Raw genomic sequence first — 21,784 nt, forward strand, 5'->3', positions numbered from 1 at the left:
ACGTTCTTCATTGCATTACACTCAAATACGTTCTTCATTGCATTACACTCAAATACGTTCTTCATGCCCAATTAAATTATCCAAATTATGTCAAATGAATATAAACACATGTACTGTACAAGTTCTAAGGTTAAGATTGTGAATTAGCCATTATTGTCGTTATTTTTACTTTCTTCCTTCGATCTCAACTGTTCTAATGAAACCCTAATTTCTTCCTGCACCAATTCCAATCTCTTCAAATAAACCTCCATTTCCAACTCTTGCTGCTTCCGCCATCGCTCCTCCCCGGCCTCTCCCCCGCCGCAACTTGGAATCCTCCCGGCGAGTCCAACCGGCGGCCATCCGTTACTAATCAACTCCTTGAATAACGGCGACAGGCATCCCCTCGCCACCTCCTCAACCAATCCTGAAATTTTTCCGATATCGTCGACTATACTGTTCGTCCTTGCCGGAATCTCGTTCGAATTGCTCGCTTCGCCCGAGAGATACGCCATGCGTCGCCGTTTTGTTAGTTGCTGATAATCTTCTCGCTCTTCGGATTCGTCTTCTTCGAGGTTCTCTGTTTTCACCTGGATTTCGATGAAGTTAGGATTAATGTCCGCGAGGACTTCGTCTAGAATGCTATCTTCTACCGACGTTTGCTTTTTGCCGGAATTTCGGCCCCAAATTTTTCTCGAAATGTCGAAGGTCGATCGCTCGTGGAGGCTTTTGAAGGCCGGTTTCTCGCCGCAATCGATCTTACTCGAAGTGATTTGGTACTTCCTTCTCAATCTTCGAAGCTTGTCGAGTAATTGATTCTTACCGCAACAAAGCTGAATTTTCGGTTTGATTTTACGATAGAACGCAGCGGCGTCTTGCTGCTGAAGACGATGGGGAAAAATTCGATTCTCCGACGCAAACTCAAGAAAACCACGCAAGAGCTGGATTTCATCTTCATTGGTCCAGACAGTGACTCTCCGCCGTGGCGGAACAGCAACGGTAACGATATTGTTCGGTACATTGGCAGGGATAGCGATCACAGACGGAATACGATCGTCAATCGGAGAGAAACTATTGGTTTTAGATTGACGTAAATCCGCGGCGTCTGTTTCATCGGAAACGCCATCCGAAACCGCGGCGTTTTCTCCATTGTTTTGTGCATCTTCTCGGTAAGAATCGGCCTGGAATTCCTCGTCCTCCTCATTCAGCGGCGTTCCAGGTTCATCATCAGAGACTCCATGTTCATCGGAGGGTTGAGAATTTTGGTCTTCTTCCATGGAGGAGGAGGAAGAAGAAGAGAAAATCCAACCAGAAAGCGGCCATGTCATGATGAAATTTCTTCAAACAAATGGAAGATTGGGGTTCAATTTCGGGTTTTGTAATCCGCAGAAGAACAATTGATCTGGTTTCTCGCCTGGTTCTAGAGGTAATCATCAATTTCTCTCATTTCTTTTCATTGATTTCAATTGATTTTGAGGATTTTGGGATAGAATTTAAGGATATCAATAGTTCCTATATTGCTGGTCACAAATGGTTAGGTATTTTACAAGTGTTTGATTATTGTTCTTATTTTCTGTTTGAAATTGAGCAATTTAATAGAAAATTTAACTGATAAAGAAAAACCTCCCAATGGAAATACATCATTATATTGTGATTGGAATTAGGCCAATTTTAGCTGCAAATCCTCATAAATTCTACCTTCTTTTTTTTATTTTTTATTATTGTTCTTATTTGAAATCTTCCCAAACATAGGTTTTTAATTTTATTATTATTAGGGCGTGCACGGGTTTGATTAGAAGAACGTTTTGGACCAATTAGAAATTTCGAGTTGGTGAACTAAGCAACTATTTGATGAACACGACTCTCCACACTAATATGATATTGTTCACTTTGAGCACAACCTCTCGTGTCTTTGGTTTGGATTTCCCAAAAGGCCTCGTTCCAATAGAGATACTATTCCTTGGTTGTTAGCTTATGTGGAACTTTCATCCAACACCTCCAAGAAAAAGACTATTAATTCTGCAACAAAACCGCTCATACCCGGCAATGCAAGTGAAGTTATCGATAAGATACTAAGAGTCGTGAATATTTTTGGAATTGGAATAGTCATTCCGCTCATTTCATCGAGATAAACAAGACGTATTCGCTAAGAAAAAAAACCCAGCACCAATAAATCTATAACAGATTATTTGTAAAATAACTCTATTGAGTCCCGTGTCGCTTATAGAACGAATTTCTATCATTATGAAACCCATATGAGAGATAGAGGAATAAACGATTCTTTTTTTAAATTGCGTTGACAATAGTGAAGACTTCACTGTCCAATTCAATTCCGTCCTTTATTTTTTAGTTGGGTTAATTATTCAGGATACGTGTGACATTAATAACTAAGATCTTATAAAGTTTAAATATAAAATATTTAACAGTCATAATGTGTCACTAACATTGTTTATAAACGTTGAATATTATGAATCTTCTTGAAAGTAGGGTATGATTGGGTTGTAATCGATGTTTATGTCAAATTTGCAATGTTGAACACAGGGATTTATGAATGTAGATCATGTGGGCATAAATTCGACGAGGCAGTCGGAGATCCGTCGTATCTAGTAGCACCGAGACTGTCGTTCGAACAGCTACCGGAGGACTAGCAGTGCCCGATGTGTGGGGCAGCGAAGAGCTTATAAAGTTTGAAGCTCGAACCCACAATTATAAAGCTCGAATCCACAAACTATAAAGCTCGATCCGTCGTATCCATTATAAAGTTCGAAGCTCGAATCCCTCACTTCCAAGCGAATTCTTTAAATTCTTTGAACGAAATGATCGTTAGTATCTAATATTTAGTGTTGAGAACGATTGGAAGCATATCTCGATACGATATGAGACTTGAAGATAATTTATGATATGAAATCGCTAGTCCACAATATTTAGTGTCGATAACTTTCGTGCTAGCATGTGGTTGAAATAGCAGACCTGAATCCATGCCCGTGTTGAGTTGCAACTAAAATGGTTCGGGACAAAGAGTTGACATTGAGAAATTAAGTAATTTAGTGAAAACGTACATATCTTTTTTCGGTATAGGTTTCAAAAAGTTGAAGTTACTACCCTTCAAACATTAAAAGTTAGTATATCTAAAATTTTTGCTTGGTTTCTAAGCATGAATGGAATATATATATATATATATATATCTATCTATCTATCTATCTATCTATCTGGACGAGTGATTGTATATATAAAATAAATTATATATTGAAAAAAATATACCAAAGTATGATTGTTCACTATAGTTGCATCGCTCGTGTGATCACATGCCATAATTACACGATCGTATATTATGTGCAATCATAGAATTATGGTAGGCAACTAGGTCCTGCAGTATTGACGTGTGTGGTCGTAATACTCAACCGTATTTTTGTCATATTTAATTCATTATAAACCTATTTCCAACTTTTTTATAAAAATAATTTTATTTTAGGATTTCTCTGACCAAAGAACGTTTGTTAGGCTAAATTAATAAAAATATTACTAAACTTTCACAATAAACTAAAGAAACGGTTAGGATTTGTTTAAAAAATACTATTAAATTTTAAAAATTTTCATTAATATCTTTAATTAAAAAAAATAAAAAATATTTTTATAATTAATATTACGTTAAAAAATAGGCACTAATTTTGAAAATTAACATTAATACCCTACGTCTTAATAAAAAAAATATAATTTTTAAAAAGTTTTTAATATTAATATAAAATTCTTTAAATTTTTAAAAATATTAGTCATGAATATTTTTTTTAGACGATCTCAATTATTTTATTTTATTTTTAAAAAATTAAAGTATTTTATTTAGAGGTATTTGAAAAGTTAAATAGTATTTTTTAAAATCATTTTTTATTTTTTATCTCTAAAAATATTTTAGATTATTTTTAATTTAAGGGTATTTTTTATTTAATTTAAGAATATTATTGAGAATTAAGAATATTTTAAAGATAATTAATTTAGAGAATCGAATAATTTATTATTATCCTTTTTTTGTTTTTTGTTTTTTGTTTTATGTTATTTTTTAGCCTTTTCCCCTCGTATACACCTTCGGCCCGGCATTTCTTCCCTGTGCTGTTCGTCCGTTTGTGTGTAAATCGAGAAAAATCGAACCCCATTTGGCATTTCGTCTACTGGTGAGAGTTTCGAGCTCGATTACCTGTCATTTTCATATTCTTTTCATCGGTTTCTTTCCATTTTCATCATTATTGTTGTTTTCGAGCAACTTCTGGGAATTGGATCATCATTTTACTGTGGAAATCATCAACATCTCGACTGTTTCTTGTGAAAAATCTCTCTCGGTTGGTTTTTTCTGATGGATTTCTCTGTTTTCTGTTTTCATTATGGATTTCATATGTAATTTCCATGGTTTTTGGGTCGGATTTCTTGGATCACCTTGTTTTTCAGCTTTATATTTTCCTCGAACCTGTTTTGTTCTATGAATTTGTGAATGGATTGGCTGATTGAAAGAATCTCTGTTCGTTTTGGAATTTGGTTGAACTTTTTACTCGTTTTGAGGCTCTAAAACGAGTTTCTTCATACTTATTGGAGTATGGATTGTGTGATCTGATTGGAACATACCATATTAGGAAGATCAAAATCATTTGAATTGTGTTTTTATGTTCTGTTCTCTGAATCTCAATTATTCAACAGTTTAGAGAAGTGGGGAGTTCATTTCTTTTAATTTTGTGCCAAGAACTGTTGTTTGATTGAAATATATTTGCTTTGATTTGCTGATTTGTGATTATGTTTTCATCTGTAGGTTTGTTGCTCAAAATGGTTGATGCAAAATCTTCAATAGCTAAAGATGTTACTGAAGTAAGCCACTAGCCTTCCTTTCCCTCTTTTTTCTCCTGTGCATTGAATGATTGATTTAACTCATTTCATACATGTTTCGTATCTTAAAACTTACAGCTGATCGGTAAAACACCGCTTGTATATCTCAACCGTGTTGTTGATGGCTGCGTGGCCCGGGTTGCTGCCAAGTTGGAGATGATGGAGCCTTGTTCCAGTGTCAAAGATAGGTAATTTTTGTTTTTAAATTATAATGATCCAAAAAATTGGCCTTAAAACTTTGAGTAGGGAGCATTTTCTTGCCACAAACGAACATGGAAGCACCGTGTCAGCGTGTTCGTTTATTTATTCATGTTGTTTATTATTTCCTTTCTTTTGGAAAACCATCTTTCATTAAGAAAATGAAAGAACACATCTATTTATTTACTTGTTCATATGCTTCTTGTTGTTTCTTTGTAATTGGATTTGTACTTTTAGAATGTAATTGTGATGTCCCACATTGGTTGGTGTTGGGGAGCAGAACAAAACACCCTTTATAAGTGTGTGGAAACCTTTCCCTAGCAGACGCGTTTAAAAGCCTTGAGGGGAAGCCCGAAAGGAAAAGCCCAAAGAGGACAATATCTACTAGCGGTGGGCTTGGGTCGTTACAGTAATTCTGATAAATTGTGATGAGAAAGATCTTTCTTTCCTTTCAGGATTGGCTATAGCATGATATCAGATGCAGAGAAAAATGGTCTTATCACTCCGGGGAAGGTTAGCAATTTAGAATCGTCTTTTTGAAATCTAATGAAACTGCGTTATATTTTTGTTGGTTTATTCACTTTTCTTTTTCATTTCATAGAGTGTCTTGATTGAACCTACCAGTGGTAATACTGGTATAGGCTTGGCTTTCATTGCTGCTGCCAAGGGTTACAAACTTATAATCACCATGCCTGCCTCAATGAGTCTTGAAAGAAGAATCATTCTTCGAGCTTTTGGAGCTGAACTGATTCTCACAGATCCAGCTCGAGGGATGAAAGGAGCCGTTCAGAAGGCCGAAGAAATAAAAGCAAAGACGCCAGATTCATACATCCTTCAGCAATTTGAAAACCCTGCTAACCCAAAGGTATCCTCCGAGTCGATTCAACGTGAAACATCATTTTACGTTTAGAGATTTATGTAATATTTTCATGTTTTTTCAGATCCATTATGAGACTACTGGTCCAGAAATCTGGAGTGGTTCTGGTGGGAAGGTCGATGCACTCGTCTCTGGTATAGGGACCGGAGGTACAGTAACCGGTGCAGGGAGGTATCTCAAAGAACAAAATCCTTCTATTAAGGTTTGTTATTTCTTATCATCTGAACTCTTGCATTGTTGCTGTTATCCAAGACAACCGTACACGGTTGCTGATGTGTTTTCTTCCATTTTATGGTTAGTTATATGGCGTAGAACCGGTTGAAAGTGCAATCCTGTCTGGAGGGAAGCCCGGTGAGTCCTGACATCCTTTCTCTACCCCCCCGGAAAATGATAATATATTTTCGGCGATATGATATCTCGTTGGGCTTGTTTCTAGAATTTATTTGCTTTATAATCTTGCAGTTGCAAGTGTTCTTGTTAGATCCCACATCGGTTGGAGAGGAGAACGAAACACCCTTTATAAGGGCGTGGAAACCTCTCCCTAGCAAACACGTTTTAAAAACTTTGAGGGAAAGCCCAAAAGGGAAAGCCCAAAGAAGACAATATCTAATAGCGGTAGGCTTGGGCTTGGGCTATTATGGTTCTACTCGCATGTGAATGAATATTGTGTACAGAAATTCATGAGGCCTATTGGAAATTCTGGATGAGCTTGTTTTGTTTCCCCACATTTTTTGCTGATAAAGAAAACTTGTTTCAACTTTCAGGCCCACATAAAATCCAAGGAATAGGGGCAGGCTTCATCCCTGGGGTTTTGGATGTCCCTCTGCTGGATGAAGTTGTTCAAGTAAGGATCAAGCTTTTATTAGATTTCTTTCAATAGATATTGGAAGTGAGTGACTATCTTTGTAACGGCCCGAGCCCACTGCTAGTAAATATTGTCCTTTTTGGGCTTTCCCTTTTGAGATTTTCCTATAGGTTTCTAAAACGTGTCCGTTAGGGAGAGGTTTCCACACCCTTATAAATAATGCTTTGTTCTCCTCCCCAATCGATGCGGAATCTCACAATCTTCAATGGTATTAGAGCCAGGTTCCGAACAGTGTGCCAGGGAGGACGCTGGCCCCCAAGAGAGTTGGATTGTGAGATTCTACATTGGTTGGAGAGGGAAATAAAGCATTCCTTACAAGGGTGTGGAAACTTCTCTCTAGTAGACGCGTTTTAAAATCGTAAGACTGATGACGATACGTAACGAGCTAAATCAGACAATGTTTGCTAGCGGTGGGCTTGGGCTGTTACAAATGGTATCAGAGCCAGACACCGGGCGGTATGCTAGCGAGGACATTGGGCCCCCAAGGGGGGTGGGTTGGATTGTGAGATCCCACATCGGCTGAAGAGGGGAACGAAACATTCCTTATTAGGGTGTGGAAACCTCTCCCTAGTAGACGCGTTTTAAAACCATGAGGTGATGGCGTTACGTAATGGGCCAAAGCGGACAATATCTGCTTGGTCCAATAATTGGTCTAACCTTAAAGCATCTCTGACTTGAATAGTTTGCAGGTATCAAGTGATGAAGCCATCGAAACTGCAAAGCAGCTTGCATTGAAAGAAGGTTTACTGGTAGGTTGCAACATAATGAAGCTAGGCATAAAAAAAAAAATTTTCCAATGCTATTTGATTCTCTTTTCATCACGATCATTCGAGCCAATCAGGCTCGAGATCTGATTGTTAACACTTTTGGTTCGGTATGCTATGCTATGATATGATAATATTATCTACATGTAGGTCGGTATATCATCCGGTGCTGCCGCGGCCGCTGCAATTAAGGTTGCAAAGAGACCAGAAAATGCTGGAAAGCTTATTGTTGTAAGCGTTCCTTTTCTTTCTCACGTAGTATACTTCGTTTGGCATTACACTGCTTTAGCTTGTTTCCATACATTAATTCTTCTATGATAGATATGTCTTAAAATTGAAACAGCCTTTAAGGATTTTTTTCAACAAAAAAACGAACAAGAGTGAGTTCTAGGGAGCTCGGGAAGCTTCAGCGATGGAAAATAGACTCACCGAGCGAATATAACATTGTACCTGGGAATGAGAATTTGAACCTATAACTTCCAAGAAGTAAGAACGACCGTCTAACTAATCTTAGTTTTGGAAATTTGAACAGGTGATCTTCCCGAGCTTTGGAGAACGATACCTCTCGACCGTGTTATTCGAGTCTGTGAAACAAGAGACCGAGAATATGGTTTTCGAGCCATGAGAGTTTACGCAATGTCTCGTTGCTTCAAACGGAGCCAGCCGATTGAACGTTTTCTGAGTCTCTGACTGGTTCTTCCTTTCTGGTTTCTTAGTTTTAGTGAATGAACAAATAGATGCTACTGAGAATAAGAAATTAGCTCGTTCGCTTTTGGAGAATTTCGAACCGTTCAACCTTTCACCGACTGTGATTTTATTAACATTTTAGTCTATATACTTTCGATAAATTTTATTAGAACGGATTTGCAATAAAACATGCAAGAGAGTTCTTGGTTCAGGTTGAGTCGGGTTGGACATTTTTTTTTTATCCAACATAGTTATTCAAACTCTTATTAATTAATGAACCAAATGGGTTTTGGGTTATGTTTTAAAATTTTGTTTTTTATACGATATATGTTTATTTATTTCAAACGTATAATTAAGATTGGCACTTTGTTTTTAATATATATTTGATAGAAAATAAATAAATAAATTATGAAATTAAATAAAATTATAATAAATATATGTATATATAGTTATGTCGTTTTTTTTTATAAGAATAAATTTCGAGTTCGGTTGGTTCAACTAAACTGATTTTAGGGGAATGGTTCATATAAGTTGTTAATCTAACACGGTTTGGATTGAATTTATTTAATTTTTCGAGTCATCCGATATTTTAAGCATTTTGATTTAAATAATAAAAAATAAAATGATGATTTTTAATGTAGGGTAAAATGAACTATATCAATTTTAAATAATTAAAATCATAAAAATAAAATAATAAGAACATCATTATTTTATTTATTTTATAAAAAAACATTTTAATTTATTAGACTCGACTTTATCTTATTTTTTATTCAGATTCAATATTTGTTCTCAAAAGTCTTTATATTTTTCAGTTGAAGCTCACTCATGTCTATCCCTGATAGAGGGAGCTAAAGGGGTCAATCCTTTGTAATGTCCCATATTGATTGGGGAGGAGAACAAAACACCCTTTATAAGGGTATGGAAACCTTCCCCTAACGCATTTTAAATTCTTAAGGGGAAGCCCGAAAGGGAAAGTTCGGGAAAGCCTAAAAAGGACAATATCTGCTAATGGTGGATTTGGGCTGTTACAAATGGTATCAAAACCAGACACCGGACTATGTGTCTGCGAGGAGGCTGTTCCCCAAAGGGAGTAGACACGAGACGGTGTGCTACAGTAAGGACATTGGGCCCAGAAGGGGGATGGATTGTGATGTCCCACATTGGTTGGGGAGGAGAACGAGGACGGCGGGCCTCGAATGGGGTGGATTGTGATGTCCCACATTGGTTGGGTAGGAAAACCTTTTCCTAGCAGACGCGTTTTAAAGCCTGAAAAGAAAAGCCCAAAAAGGACAATATTTGCTTGCGGTGGATCTAGACCGTTACATTCTTATTCTTCATTTTCACATCCATTCGTACTAACAAGACTCTACGAGGAGAGTGAAGTCTCGAGAAGGTCATTTAAGCTAACAAGACTTTACGAAAAGAGTGAGGCCTCGAGAAGGTCACCCAGACTACCGAAACTTTACGAGGAGAGTAAAGACTAGAGAAGGTTTAGAGGAAGATGCTTAACCCTATTCATTCTCTAGTAGTAATAATAAATAAAACTTCAAATGCTACGAATATCATTTAAGAAATAATACAAACATTATTAGATATATTTCTACAGTGTTAGGGGTAAATTAGTAGTTTCGCCTTGGTTAAGTGTACGGTATTCCACAGCCGTCGATTCTTTACGAGATCCCGGCTCTATCTAGGGCTAACATCGCGAGTAGAGTATATTTATATACTCTCGAGCGCGTCGATTCTGCACAGTTTCATGTGTTTTTGTGCAACAATTTTACCCTCGATCAAATCCCAAAAACCGAGTCAAAGAGTTGGCCACAACAAAATCGAAACAGAGAGAGCCCAGTTCAGAGTCCTCTCTCTCTCTCTCTCAACGGGTTTTTCTCGTTCTAGAAATATTTTTGCAACTTCCGCAGTGGAACAAGAAGGACGATACATAAAATCGTTGAATACAGCTTCAAATTCAATCCTGAAGGTTAGGCTTTCATTTCATCTATCGTAATTTAGGTGTTTTCAACTCTGATTTTGTTTTGTTTTTTTTTGTTTTTTTTGTTTTTTTTGTTTTTTTAATTTTGGCGGGTGTTCGTCGATATGATACGTACATTTGTTTTGGTTTGATTTTTGTTTTTCGAATTCTGGATTGTGGACTTAGTTTGAATTTAGTTCGTCGTAGGCTTTAAATTTCACTTCTGTGATCTGATTGGTGTGTTTGGCGAAGATCAGTGCTTCTTCCTTTTCCATTTTAGTTTTTCCCCCTAGGCATTTTTTTTGGGTGTTTGAGAGCTCTAATGGGGTAGGATTAGTAATTTATTGTGTAACTTTTGGCGTGGTATTGAAATTTAAGATAGTTCTTGGTTAGTTCGGGATGTTAATTGGAAATCTATTAGAGATGCCCGCTGCTGTATAATCTTTGGCAATGGAAGCGATCATTGTTAATTTATGATTCATCATATCAAGAATGTGTTGAAGCTCAAGTAAGTTCAGAGTACCGAGTAAGATTTTTCTCGTGAGACCACACATTTTAAGTTCTGGCTTACTAGTTATTGCTAGTTTCATGTGTTTCTAGTGAGCTCTGCAATGCACCGAGTGGGTAGTGCGGGAAATACATCCAATTCTTCTCGCCCTCGCAAAGAGAAAAGGTTGACATATGTTTTGAGTGATGCCAATGATAGTAAGGTAATGTTTTCCCCCTTTTTTTTTCTAAAAAATAATTATGTTATTCTAATTGTGTTTTATTTTGGTTAAACTGATTGATTTCCTGCTTTTGTCACTGTCATGATAAGGATCATTATTTGAATAAATGTACTTTTAATTGGACGTTATCCGGGAAGCTGTCGTGTATATTTATTGATTGCCATGCTTTTGTATGCATTCACGGTACCAAAATTTGAAAAATATATGTTCTTGTGGAGTATCAAGCCTTTATCCATGTTATTTTCTTTATGCTACCTAATAAACATCTTTTGCAATTGACATGAGTCCATGAATAAGCTGAAACTTCTCATGCAATCCTTCTTGTAAATTTGAAAAGTATGGCTTGGAAACTGAGGGAAATACGACCTTGTTTTTCAATGCTTTAATTATATCCCACGAAGGCTTCCAATTTTGTATTATGTGTCTTCTTCAGAATTTACAGTTATATATGTGCTAGTAGTTTACATCTGTTTATGCACTTTTAATCTAAGAAGGACCTTATGAGAGATCTATCACGCCAAGGATTTGATTATATTTGTTTAAAGAACGTTTTTTTAAAAATTATTTTCCTGATACATACAACGAAGGGTGAGGTAACTAAATTGAGCTATAAGTTAGATATGTTAATAGGGTAAACCTTAGTTTTTTCATGGTTCGTAATTCAATTTTCCTTTGGATATGCTATTTGCATTTGTTTAGGCTCTTTTGAGTCTTTACAAACGTAAAATAAAAAATGAATGCCTCGCACAATTGTATTTGAATGCTTTTACATCTTTCGATTTATGTAGCATTCTGCCGGTATAAATTGCTTGGCTGTGCCGAAGTCTTCTATTGATGGCTACAATTACCTTTTTACTGGGAGCCGTGATGGTACACTGAAAAGATGGTCACTAGATGAAGATGCAGCTTCCTGCTCTGCTACCTTCGAGTCTCACGTGGACTGGGTATTTCTATTTACCTTCTCCTTTCCCCATATAATTTATGCTCTTAATAGTAGTTATATTATAGATTCATTGTGCTTTCATGCCTCTTTTGGTTTCTAATAAGAAATATTTGAAATTTTCTTGAATAGGAGTAAGTATTATCCTATCGAGAAGGCAACTGTTAGTGATACTGTAAATAGTAACTCAAGCTAAAAAGTGAATAATGGAACAGCATACGAGGAGGTATTACATGTAAAAGGTTAACTCATCAACATCACTTTTCTACTTTTCAGGTTAATGATGCGGTCCTTGTAGGCAATAATAGGCTTATTTCTTGTTCTTCTGATGGCACTGTGAAGGTTATTTGTTTTTTATATTCTTTTTTTTTTCCCATCAACTTCTCTTTATTTTCTTTTCCATCCAATTCTCTTTATTGTTATATGGTTTGATTGACTTATTTTAATTATGTTGATCTACTCTTTTGACCTATGCTAGACATGGAACTGCTTAACTGATGGGGGTTGCACTAAGACTCTGCGTCAGCATTCTGACTATGTGACTTGTCTTGCTGCAGCAGAAAAAAATGTAATTTCTTTGCCAAACTTTGTGTAAACCTTGTGGTATGCCCTGATGAAAAGATTGCTGATTGTGAAAACCTGTAGTGAGTTTGTTGGATTTTGTTATGTTTTCTGGGACTAGTATTTTATTTTATGTGGGTTGTCTTCTGATCCTATCGTAGTATCATGCATAATAGAGCAATGTTGTTGCATCTGGAGGTCTTGGTGGGGAGGTTTTCATATGGGATCTGGAGGCTGCATATGCACCAAGTTTAAAGTCGAGCGATGCAACCGGCGATGAGTGTTCAAATGGTATCATTGCTTCAGGAAATTCACTTCCAGTTACAAGTTTACATGCTATCAGCTCCAGTAACAACATTTCTACACACTCAAACCATTCTCATGGTTATGTTCCAATTGCTGCAAAAGGCCATAAGGAATCAGTTTATGCATTAGCAATGAATGATAGTGGGACGCTTCTTGTTTCTGGCGGAACTGAAAAGGTATATTCCGACTCCTACACACCCTTGTTTGATTGACATATTTAATTATCTCAAGCTTAGGAGTCTATTTTCAGGTAGTTAAAATTAGTTGTTTCTTCTCTCACTTCCTCTAGGTTGTTAAATTAGTTGTTTCTTCTCACTTCCTCTAGGTTGTTAAATTAGTTGTTTCTTCTCACTTCCTCTAGGTTGTTAAATTAGTTGTTTCTTCTCACTTCCTCTAGGTTGTTCGTGTTTGGGACCCAAGAACTGGTTCAAAGACCATGAAGTTAAGAGGACATACAGATAATATTAGGGCTCTGCTTTTGGACTCGACTGGCAGGTTAGTTAGAGGAATTCTTTCTTTTCTGTTGGGACGTTTTTTTTTTCAGGTGTTACATTAAAACCTAGTTATCATGACAATAAGTTTCTTGAAAGTGGTTTTTTGGGAGTTAAGTTAAAAATTTGTTTTAAAAGACAGATGAAAGTTTTTCTTTTTTGTTATAATTTTTTTAATTTTTTTTAATATATAAATCAGAGGCTCCTATTAAATAGTGATTATAAGGACGCGTCCAAGGGGCGGTCCATTGGATAAGACCCATGTCTCTGAGTAACAAGGTCGCAATTTTTAAGCTTTGGTGAGCTTAATGTGAAAAACCCTTGAATGTTGATGTCTGCAAAGTCTGAGTAACACCTAGCAAAGGTCACGTGTCTGGAGCTTTGGTTGAGCTTAATGTGAAAAACCCTTGAATTTTGATGTCTGCAGGGTCTTGGCCTTAGGGTGGGCACATACCTTTTAAAATATAGTGATTTGGAGTCTAAATATTTACTAGTCACTTGATGACTTCTGAAAATGAGTTATAGAAAGCCATTTGCTAAACAGCCTTACTCTCTCTCTCCTCTCAGGGCTATCTTTTGGAATGGGTCTCATTGCTTTGTCTGTTTTATTTTTCATTTTAGTAATTATAATAAGATTCTATTTACATGGCTGCAGGTTCTGCCTATCCGGATCTTCTGATTCCATGATCAGGTAGATGAGTCTTACCATTTCATTTTCTGTAGTTTTTATGTAACTTGCTTCAATGTTTTTACTTCCTTTTGTCACAAAATTATTTTAAGTATTATAATTTGGAAAAAATTATTTTAAGTATTATAATTTGGAAGTCTGTAATTCTCTCCTTGCAGACTGTGGGATCTTGGTCAACAACGATGTGTGCATTCCTATGCAGTACATACTGATTCTGTTTGGGCACTAGCAAGTACGCCATCATTTAGTTATGTTTACAGTGGTGGTAGAGATCTCTCGGTAAGTCCCTTTTTGATGTTAGAAAATCATTTTTCTGTTTGATTTGGTTTTAATGCTTAGTTTTATCTTTTAATGCCTATTTCTTTTTATATTCAGCTGTATGTAACAGACTTGTCGACAAGAGAGAGTCTTTTGCTTTGTACAGGGGAGTATCCCATTCAACAATTAGCAATACATGATGAGAATATATGGGTCGCGACTACAGATTCTTCAGTCCATAGATGGCCTGCTGAAGGGCGTAACCCTCATAAGGCTTTTGAAAGAGGTGGTTCATTTGTAGCTGGAAATCTGTCATTTTCTAGGGCAAGGGCTTCCTTAGAAGGATCTACTCCTGTGAGTAAATCATCTAGTTTAAAATTTCTTGATCATATTAGTTTAAATTTTACTCTCATTTTCTCCCTTGACTAAGTTGCATATGAACATATTTCTTTTCAGGGTGTTCTTTGGTTATTTTCTTAGAAACAACTTGTCTTTTATGGTTGTCAGTTGGACAGTCCTTTTGTAATTTCTCTGGCTTTTGTGGGCTTCTTGCCTACTTTTCCATTTTGTTTGTTGTGAAGAAAAGATTGCACATGTTCTGGTATTTCCACCATCCTTCCACTAAATTTCACGGTTTGTTTTTGTTGCATGCGTTTTTAATATGTTAAAGAATCAAAGGCAAAAGGTTTCATCAAGACTAGATTTTTTTTATACTGATTCTTAGATTTAGGAAACTTTATTCTTCTTCTTGTTTGTTTTGGTAAAATGATTTTCCTAAATTGTTCGTTAAATTCCTTGCATATTCTGGTTTTCCACCATCTTTGCACCAAACTCCGTAGTGTCTTTTATGGAAAAGGGGTTTAGGTTTAATGAATACTAGATTTTTTTATGTTGATTCTTGGATTTAGGAAACTTGATTTCTATACTGGTTTATTGTGGTAAATTGTTTTTTTTTTTTTACTGTTTTATAGGTTCCTGTGTATAAAGAACCAACATTTACTATTTCTGGAGCTCCAGCCATTGTGCAGCATGAAATTTTAAATAATAGGAGACATATCCTGACAAAGGTAATTGTATTGCTTAAATGGTGAACTAACTATGATGAACTCTCTACCGGCATATGGCTTTTTTGTGCTATTTCTATGATTTTTTTTTCCTCCTCAGTGATGTGTGATCTTCCGTCACAGGATGCTGCAGGTTCTGTGAAGCTATGGGAAGTTACCAGGGGCATTGTAATTGAGGATTATGGAAAGGTTGCACTCGTCATTCTTTTTTTGTTATAATATTCTCTGCAAAAAATGATTGAATTGCTGAAAACACATTTCAATGCTTGACGGGGACGTTAAAAGGGGGGGGATAGCTTGATGGACGCATGGAAGAACATTAAATTCCTTTGTGGAACTAAGTGTCATCTAATATGCTTTAGTAAAATGCTCCATTTTTATAACATAGCTTTTTTTGGTTTCAATGCAAACATTTTAGGTCTCATATGAAGAGAAAAAGGAAGAGTTATTTGAGATGGTAAGATTTCTTTTATACATTACTTATAGTTTTACTATTTCTGCTGGATGGACATTGACACGTCGATTTTGACATGACTTCAGGTCAGCATTCCTGCATGGTTTACAGTGGATACCAGGCTTGGGAGTTTGTCAGTTCATCTGGACACTCCCCAGTGCTTTTCTGCAGAGATGTATTCAGCAGACCTTAATATTACAGGAAAACCGGAGGACGATAAGGTTAAATCATTATTTTCTTTTTTTAGTTATGTTTAGGCCTGTCTTTTTTTTTTTTTTCCTTCTTTCCTATCAGCTTGGTTTTTTTTTTTTTTTTTGGATTGAAGTCTGTTTCTGCTTTGTTTTGGTTTGGACTCCTGCTTTGTTTTGGTTTCTCACCTTCTTTTTGTCTTCTTTTTGATTCCTTGGAGCTCTCTTCATAAGACTTCTATTAGCAATTATAGTTTATCATTGATTTTTACTTTTTGGTGAGGTTTTTTATACTCCTTTAGAGCTTTCCCTTTGTAGTTTCAGTTATACAATGATGTTGTGTTTCTTGTTTTTGGAATAATAATAATAATAATAATAATAATAATCATAATGATAATAAATGAAGATCAAACCATGGGCTGTATCCTAAGAATCTTTGGAATTTATTAAGAGGTTATGTATTTAATACCTTCAATCCTCTTACCTGAGGTAGTGATATTATTTAGTTTCATGATTATCTCATCACGTCAAAGGTGCTAAAATATGCTTGCTGACTATGAACGGTGACTAAAACAAACTGTTCGGGTTAGAATCATGATTGATGGAAGAACTAATCAATTGATAGCTTGGACGTTCTTATCTTTCCATAAGTTATTAGTCAATTATCATTGAGTATTGAATTTTGTATTTGTATATTTTTTTTTCAGGTTAATCTAGCTCGAGAAACCCTTAAAGGACTTATGGCTCATTGGTTAGGCAAAAGAAAACAAAGATTTGGATCACAAGCTTCAGCTAATGGAGAAGTTCTTTCCAGCAAGGATATTAGTGCAAGAAGTCTTTCCCATTCAAGGCTTGAAGCAGTTGATGGCAATGCTGAAAATGATTCCATGGTCTATTCTCCATTTGAATTTTCAACAGTTTCTCCTCCTTCAATCATTACGGAGGGTTCTCAAGGTGGTCCTTGGAGAAGAAATATTACCGAATTTGATGGAACAGAAGATGAGAAAGATTTTCCATGGTGGTGTTTGGACTGCGTGTTGAACAATCGTCTCCCTCCAAGAGAAAATACAAAGTAATATTCTAAATTCAGTACTCACCTTCCTGGTTATGGACTTTAAAAGTTCAAAGAAAATTTTCTTATTTTTAAAACAGATATAGTGCATGCTTAAAACCTGTATGACACCCAGTCAATTGTTATTATTTATGACCAATACTGGGGAGTGAGATACTTCCATTTTTATCCCTCTTTACTAGTAACTCTTTCTCAAATTTGTTTGGGTATTGAGATTCAACAATCTGTTTATGAGGGATTTCTTGTGGGAGGTAGTCAATGGGGGATGTTGATTAGTTGGGAGATGGTATCTAGACCGTTGGAGTTTGGGGATTTGGGTATTTGTAGCCTGAGACAGTGGAATAAGGTCATGTTAACCATGTGGTTGTGGCGCCTCTTTAGATGGAGCTTAGAACTTTGTGGCACAAAGTTCTTGTGAGTGGGTTTTTGGTTGTAGGCTTTGAGATTGCTTGAAGACTCATAGAAAGATATTGTTTCTCAGTTCCTCCTCGAGTGTTTTGTTGGGGATGACTCCGGATATCTATTTTTGGGAGAAACGTCTCTGTCTTTCTTTCCCCCTTAGTATCATCTTTTGGATATGAAGATAAAGTTTTTGGCGTCTATTTTTTAGGTGGGCTCCATTCTCTTTTGTCTTTAATTTTGGGATTTCGTCATCGTCTTACTGACAGGGAGGTTGCCTCTCTACACCCTAGTTTCTTGAGCAACCCTTTTGTTGTTCAAGGAGAGATTCTTGTATCTAGTCCCCTCTTCCTCCTAAGGTAGGTTTTTCTTCCTATTGTCCTTGCTTTCTTCAAAGGGCTACGTTTCTTTCTTCTGTTGCCCCTTCATTTTCTTCACTTTGGAAGATTTAGGTTCCCAAGAAGATTAAGTTCTTTGCCTGATAGATCCTGGATGGAAAAATGAATCACTTAAGATTGCATGTAGAAACCCTTTTTCTTCTTTTGGGGTCTCCCCTTTGTAGAGATGCGTTGGAGAATCTGGACTATATTCTCTAAAGTTGTTGTTATACTTAGTTTATACGTTCCAGGCTCTAGATGCTTTTGGAGTCTTGTTGGCTTGGAGCAGGGATTGTAGGACTATGATGGTGAAGTGCCTCTAATTCTATGGTATGCTTGCTTGAGAGGAATGGTAGGGCTGGATGGAAGAAGTTATGCTCCCCTCCCCCCACCCCTCTAATGCTATGGTAGGCTTGCTTGAGAGAAATTGCAGGATTTTTAGTGGTGGAGAGAGATCCGAGTGAGAGTCGTGGGAGGTTATTAGGTTTAAAGTGGCTAATGTTTGTTATGTAATTATCAATAGGTTTATTCTTTTAGATTGATGTACTTTCTTATAGTTCTTTGAACTCCCTTCTTGTGGGACTTCTTTTCTTGCCTGGCATATACTGGGGCTGGTTTTTGAGCTTATTAATAGAGCTAGTGGGAGTAAAGACATAATGGAATATTTATTTTTTCTTGCTAATAAATCCATCCTCTGTTTCCTTGCACGTGTTCTAATGGACAAAATACTCTCTGCAGGTGTAGCTTTTATCTACATCCTTGTGAAGGCTCATCCATTCAGATCCTAACACAAGGAAAACTAAGTGCTCCTCGTATCTTGAGAGTGAATAAGGTCAGTTTTCTATTTTGTTACTTTTTTTTTACTAGAGATAAAAACATTTCATTGAAGAAATGGCAAGAGATTAATGCTCAAAAGACACAAACGTCAATAGGAACGAAAAAGAAATAGAAAAAATTATAAAGGAGAAATAAAAGCATTCCAATCTAAACAAATGTCCTGCAAAGAAATACCAGAAAGAACATGTAATAGTCCAGGCCCACCACCCGCACATATTGTCCTTTTTGGGTTTCCCGTTCGGGCTTCCTCTCAAGGTTTTAAAGCGTGTCTGCCAGGGAGAGGTCCATCCCCCTTTGGGACTCAGCGTCCTCGCTAGCACTTGTTCCCTTCTCCAATTGATGTGGGATCCCCCCTCCCCCCATCCACCACCCCTTTGGGGCCCAGCGTCCTTATTGGCACGTCGCCTCGTGTCCACCCCCCTTCGGGGCTCAGCCTTCTCGCTGGCACAACTCCCGATGTCTGGCTCCGATACCATTTGTAACAACCCAAACCCACCGCTAATAGATATTATCCTCTTTGGACTTTTCCTTTTGGACTTCTTCTCAAGGTTTTTAAAACGAGTCTGCTAGGGAGAGGTTTCCATATCCTTATTAAGAATGGTTTGTTCTCCTCTCCAACCAATGTGAGTACTCACCCAATTAGTTGGCAGCTGAAATTTAATTTACGTTTGTGGAAGAACTTTATATATGATAAATTTTTGTTATAATTTCATTCTGATTGAGTTTGATTTGATATAACCCATTTCCCTTTGCTATTTAACAGGTTGTAAATTATGTCGTAGAGAAGATGGTTCTTGACAAGCCATTGGATAATGTAAATCCGGACATTTCTTTTGGTCCTGGACTCTCTTCAACCGTTGGAGACGGATCGTTTCGGTCTGGATTAAAGCCTTGGCAAAAGCTTAAACCTTCTATAGAAATCTTATGCAATAATCAGGTCTTGTCCCCTGATATGAGTTTAGCTACAGTTAGGAATTACATCTGGAAGAAGCCCGAGGACTTGGTCCTCAATTACAGAATGCTTCAAGGGAGATGATCGCATGCATCAGGTATGTTGCAATTGTGCATGAAGTTCCCTCTTCTTCATGAAAGTTTGTCATGGAAGGCTAAATTATAAAAATTACCTTGTAACTTTTTAACTCTTATTCTTTCAAAAGTTAATATTTTCATTGTTCTTTAAAAAATTTATCAAAACTATCCTTGAGTAGAAAAAAGTTAATGTTAGAATGAAAAGTCCCATGTGTTTGAATATGATTCTTTTAAATTTAATCCAAATAAGCATTCTTGTAACCGTCCAAGTCCAAGCCCATGGCTAGTAGATATTGTCCTCTTTTGGGCTTTCCCTTTTGGATTTCCCCTCAAGGTTTCTAAAATGTGTTTGCTAGGGAATGTTTCCCCACTGTTACAGCAAACTGCATGGTCCCCCTTTGGGGTCCAGTCTCCTCGCTGATACCATTTGTAATGGCCCAAACCCACTGCTAGTAGATATTGTCCTCATTGGGCTTTTCCTTCCAAGCTTCCCCCAAGATTTTTAAAACGCGTCTGCTAGGGAGAAGTTTTTACACCCTTATAAAGAATGTTTTGTTCCCCTCTCCAACCTATAGGTGGGATCTCACAATTCTAGTCATGGCATGTCAATTTTTTAGAGGTATTTTTGAAACTTGTATAAAAGATGTAAGGTATGCAACTTTTTAAAAAGAAAGAGTATCGTCTCGATGAGGGTGAAAGAGACCTGAAAAGAGGGAAAAGAAAATCCGTAATGCATCACTGTGGGTAAACTTCTTGAGCTTTTCTTATTGTCATGTTATAGGTGAGTTTCTTTTGCTGAGGAAACTGGGAATGTTGTTTCTTCTTGGGAGTGCTTGAAACCATTTTATCCAGGCATTACATTGCAAATCTGAATGAACATCATCAACCCATTTCACTATTCCGTGTTGCTACCTACTCGAACTTACCGAGAATTTTCTGGCTATCATTTTGAAGATGAAACGGCAGGCGCTATAGATTTTTCGATCTTCGTCTGCAAGGTGTAGCTTTTGTAAGATACTGCAATAGAGGAGGAGGAGGAGGAGGAGGAGGAGGAGGAGTCAGTGTTGAGCAAGGCTTGGTTGGAGATTTGAATGGTGTGGAAAGCTATGTAGATTTGAATGGTGGCTACTGCTTGCTTACATGCTTCGGTCTTAGAAAACCAAGTTGTGAAAGGTTCTTTTTTGTTTTTATTTATTTATTCTTAAATAAAAGGCCTCTCTTTGTGCTCTACCGTTGAATGCAGAGCTCTCTTATTTTCATTTCAAAATTTTGCGCCCTATTCTGACCTGACTAACTCTGTACCCTTTTGGATGAAATGTCAAATAATGGAAACATTGTTGGAGACTAACAGATGGGATGGGTCGGGGACGAGAATTATAATCTATGTTATCGTTCTTGCCCTAACCCTGTTCAATTCCTGCCTGCCCCTTCACTTATATATGAAAGCGTGGAAGACTATTCTTTGTATTAAAATTTGAGTTTTTAGAAATTATGGTGAATGTTACATTATTATTAGGATGTTTTAGATTTTTCGGTAGAAATTATATTGGAAAATGGAAACTACACATTTAAAAATTATTTGAAACAAGTCAGTGTGAGGCTTACGACGCTATGTAACTGGCCAAAGCGGACAATATCTGTTAATGGTGGACTTGAGCTTGCGACGATATGTAACTGGTCAAAGCGGACAATATCTGTTAGCGGCGGACTTGAGCTGTTATAAATGATATCAGAGCCAAACACCAAGCGGTGCGCCTGAGACTTTGAGCCCCAAAAGGGAGTGGATTTAGGGTTCTATCGAGGCATTGACCCTCTCTGCCATGTCGTGGGAGGCTTAAGGGAGTGGATTTAGCAGGTGTATGTAGCAACCTCCAACAGGCGGGCTGGGGTGCAATATCGGCACACTGTGCCGCCTGATATTGTCCTTGAAAAACTCATTTAAAAGGAAGTCGCCCGAGACACTCTTTCGGCTCGCCCACGCTGTGACACGCGTGTCACAGGGTAGCTCACTTAGACCATAAGGCTCAAAGGTGGTAGATCCTCGAAAAAGTTTTTTTTTTTTTTTGTTGATTTTTGAAAAAAGTGTGAAAACCTCTCGATAGTCGACATTCTAAAAAACTCAAGGGAAAGCTCAATAGGGAAACTCACCTCTAATTTTAAATATATTTAACATATTTTCAAATTTTG

General features: G+C 37.0%; 3 protein-coding genes across 8 annotated transcripts; 2 read left to right on the forward strand and 1 right to left on the reverse strand.

The window, feature by feature from the left end:
• Positions 1-63: 63 nt before the first annotated feature.
• Positions 64-1,629, reverse strand: LOC111444007 (probable transcription factor At3g04930). The gene has a single exon (XM_023081903.1). The coding sequence runs from the start codon at positions 1,305-1,307 to the stop codon at positions 144-146; it is 1,164 nt and encodes a 387-aa protein (XP_022937671.1). The 5' UTR covers positions 1,308-1,629; the 3' UTR covers positions 64-143.
• A 2,404-nt stretch (positions 1,630-4,033) lies between these two features.
• LOC111444010 (cysteine synthase-like) lies at positions 4,034-8,386 on the forward strand. 4 transcript variants are annotated; one of them, XM_023081912.1, is made up of 12 exons: positions 4,130-4,310; positions 4,772-4,827; positions 4,924-5,033; positions 5,499-5,556; positions 5,645-5,908; positions 5,985-6,122; positions 6,220-6,271; positions 6,685-6,764; positions 7,475-7,534; positions 7,700-7,780; positions 8,082-8,199; positions 8,280-8,382. In XM_023081912.1, the coding sequence occupies exons 2-11, from the start codon at positions 4,786-4,788 to the stop codon at positions 8,172-8,174; spliced, it is 978 nt and encodes a 325-aa protein (XP_022937680.1). In that variant the 5' UTR covers positions 4,130-4,310; positions 4,772-4,785; the 3' UTR covers positions 8,175-8,199; positions 8,280-8,382. The 4 variants fall into 4 exon arrangements, with proteins under 4 accessions (XP_022937679.1, XP_022937680.1, XP_022937678.1 ...); XM_023081911.1 differs by having other exon boundaries at positions 4,034-4,145; positions 8,082-8,382; XM_023081910.1 differs by having other exon boundaries at positions 8,082-8,382.
• A 1,642-nt stretch (positions 8,387-10,028) lies between these two features.
• Positions 10,029-20,945, forward strand: LOC111443999 (WD repeat-containing protein 48-like). 3 transcript variants are annotated; one of them, XM_023081893.1, is made up of 18 exons: positions 10,029-10,214; positions 10,806-10,915; positions 11,722-11,877; positions 12,150-12,215; positions 12,352-12,441; positions 12,611-12,916; positions 13,138-13,235; positions 13,887-13,922; positions 14,078-14,198; positions 14,295-14,531; positions 15,149-15,244; positions 15,365-15,430; positions 15,660-15,698; positions 15,782-15,916; positions 16,591-16,955; positions 18,470-18,563; positions 19,332-19,617; positions 20,379-20,945. In XM_023081893.1, the coding sequence occupies exons 2-17, from the start codon at positions 10,817-10,819 to the stop codon at positions 19,602-19,604; spliced, it is 2,277 nt and encodes a 758-aa protein (XP_022937661.1). In that variant the 5' UTR covers positions 10,029-10,214; positions 10,806-10,816; the 3' UTR covers positions 19,605-19,617; positions 20,379-20,945. The 3 variants fall into 3 exon arrangements, with proteins under 3 accessions (XP_022937661.1, XP_022937660.1, XP_022937659.1); XM_023081892.1 differs by lacking the exon at positions 10,029-10,214 and adding an exon at positions 10,282-10,713 and having other exon boundaries at positions 20,552-20,945; XM_023081891.1 differs by lacking the exon at positions 10,029-10,214 and adding an exon at positions 10,283-10,713.
• Positions 20,946-21,784: the final 839 nt, after the last annotated feature.

The sequence above is a fragment of the Cucurbita moschata genome, unplaced genomic scaffold (assembly GCF_002738365.1).
Source record: "Cucurbita moschata cultivar Rifu unplaced genomic scaffold, Cmos_1.0 Cmo_Scf00006, whole genome shotgun sequence".
NCBI classification, from domain to species: domain Eukaryota; kingdom Viridiplantae; phylum Streptophyta; class Magnoliopsida; order Cucurbitales; family Cucurbitaceae; genus Cucurbita; species Cucurbita moschata.

Excerpts from the sequence above, each read along its gene's own strand:
- LOC111444007 (XM_023081903.1), bottom strand. The coding sequence starts at position 1,307 with ATGACATGGCCGCTTTCTGGTTGGATTTTCTCTTCTTCTTCCTCCTCC.
- LOC111444010 (XM_023081911.1), top strand. The coding sequence starts at position 4,786 with ATGGTTGATGCAAAATCTTCAATAGCTAAAGATGTTACTGAA. Across the intron at positions 5,909-5,984 it reads AAAACCCTGCTAACCCAAAG|ATCCATTATGAGACTACTGG; the intron begins GTATCCTCCGAG and ends ATGTTTTTTCAG. Across the intron at positions 7,781-8,081 it reads ATGCTGGAAAGCTTATTGTT|GTGATCTTCCCGAGCTTTGG; the intron begins GTAAGCGTTCCT and ends AAATTTGAACAG.
- LOC111443999 (XM_023081892.1), top strand. Across the intron at positions 14,532-15,148 it reads CCTTAGAAGGATCTACTCCT|GTTCCTGTGTATAAAGAACC; the intron begins GTGAGTAAATCA and ends ACTGTTTTATAG. Across the intron at positions 18,564-19,331 it reads GTATCTTGAGAGTGAATAAG|GTTGTAAATTATGTCGTAGA; the intron begins GTCAGTTTTCTA and ends GCTATTTAACAG.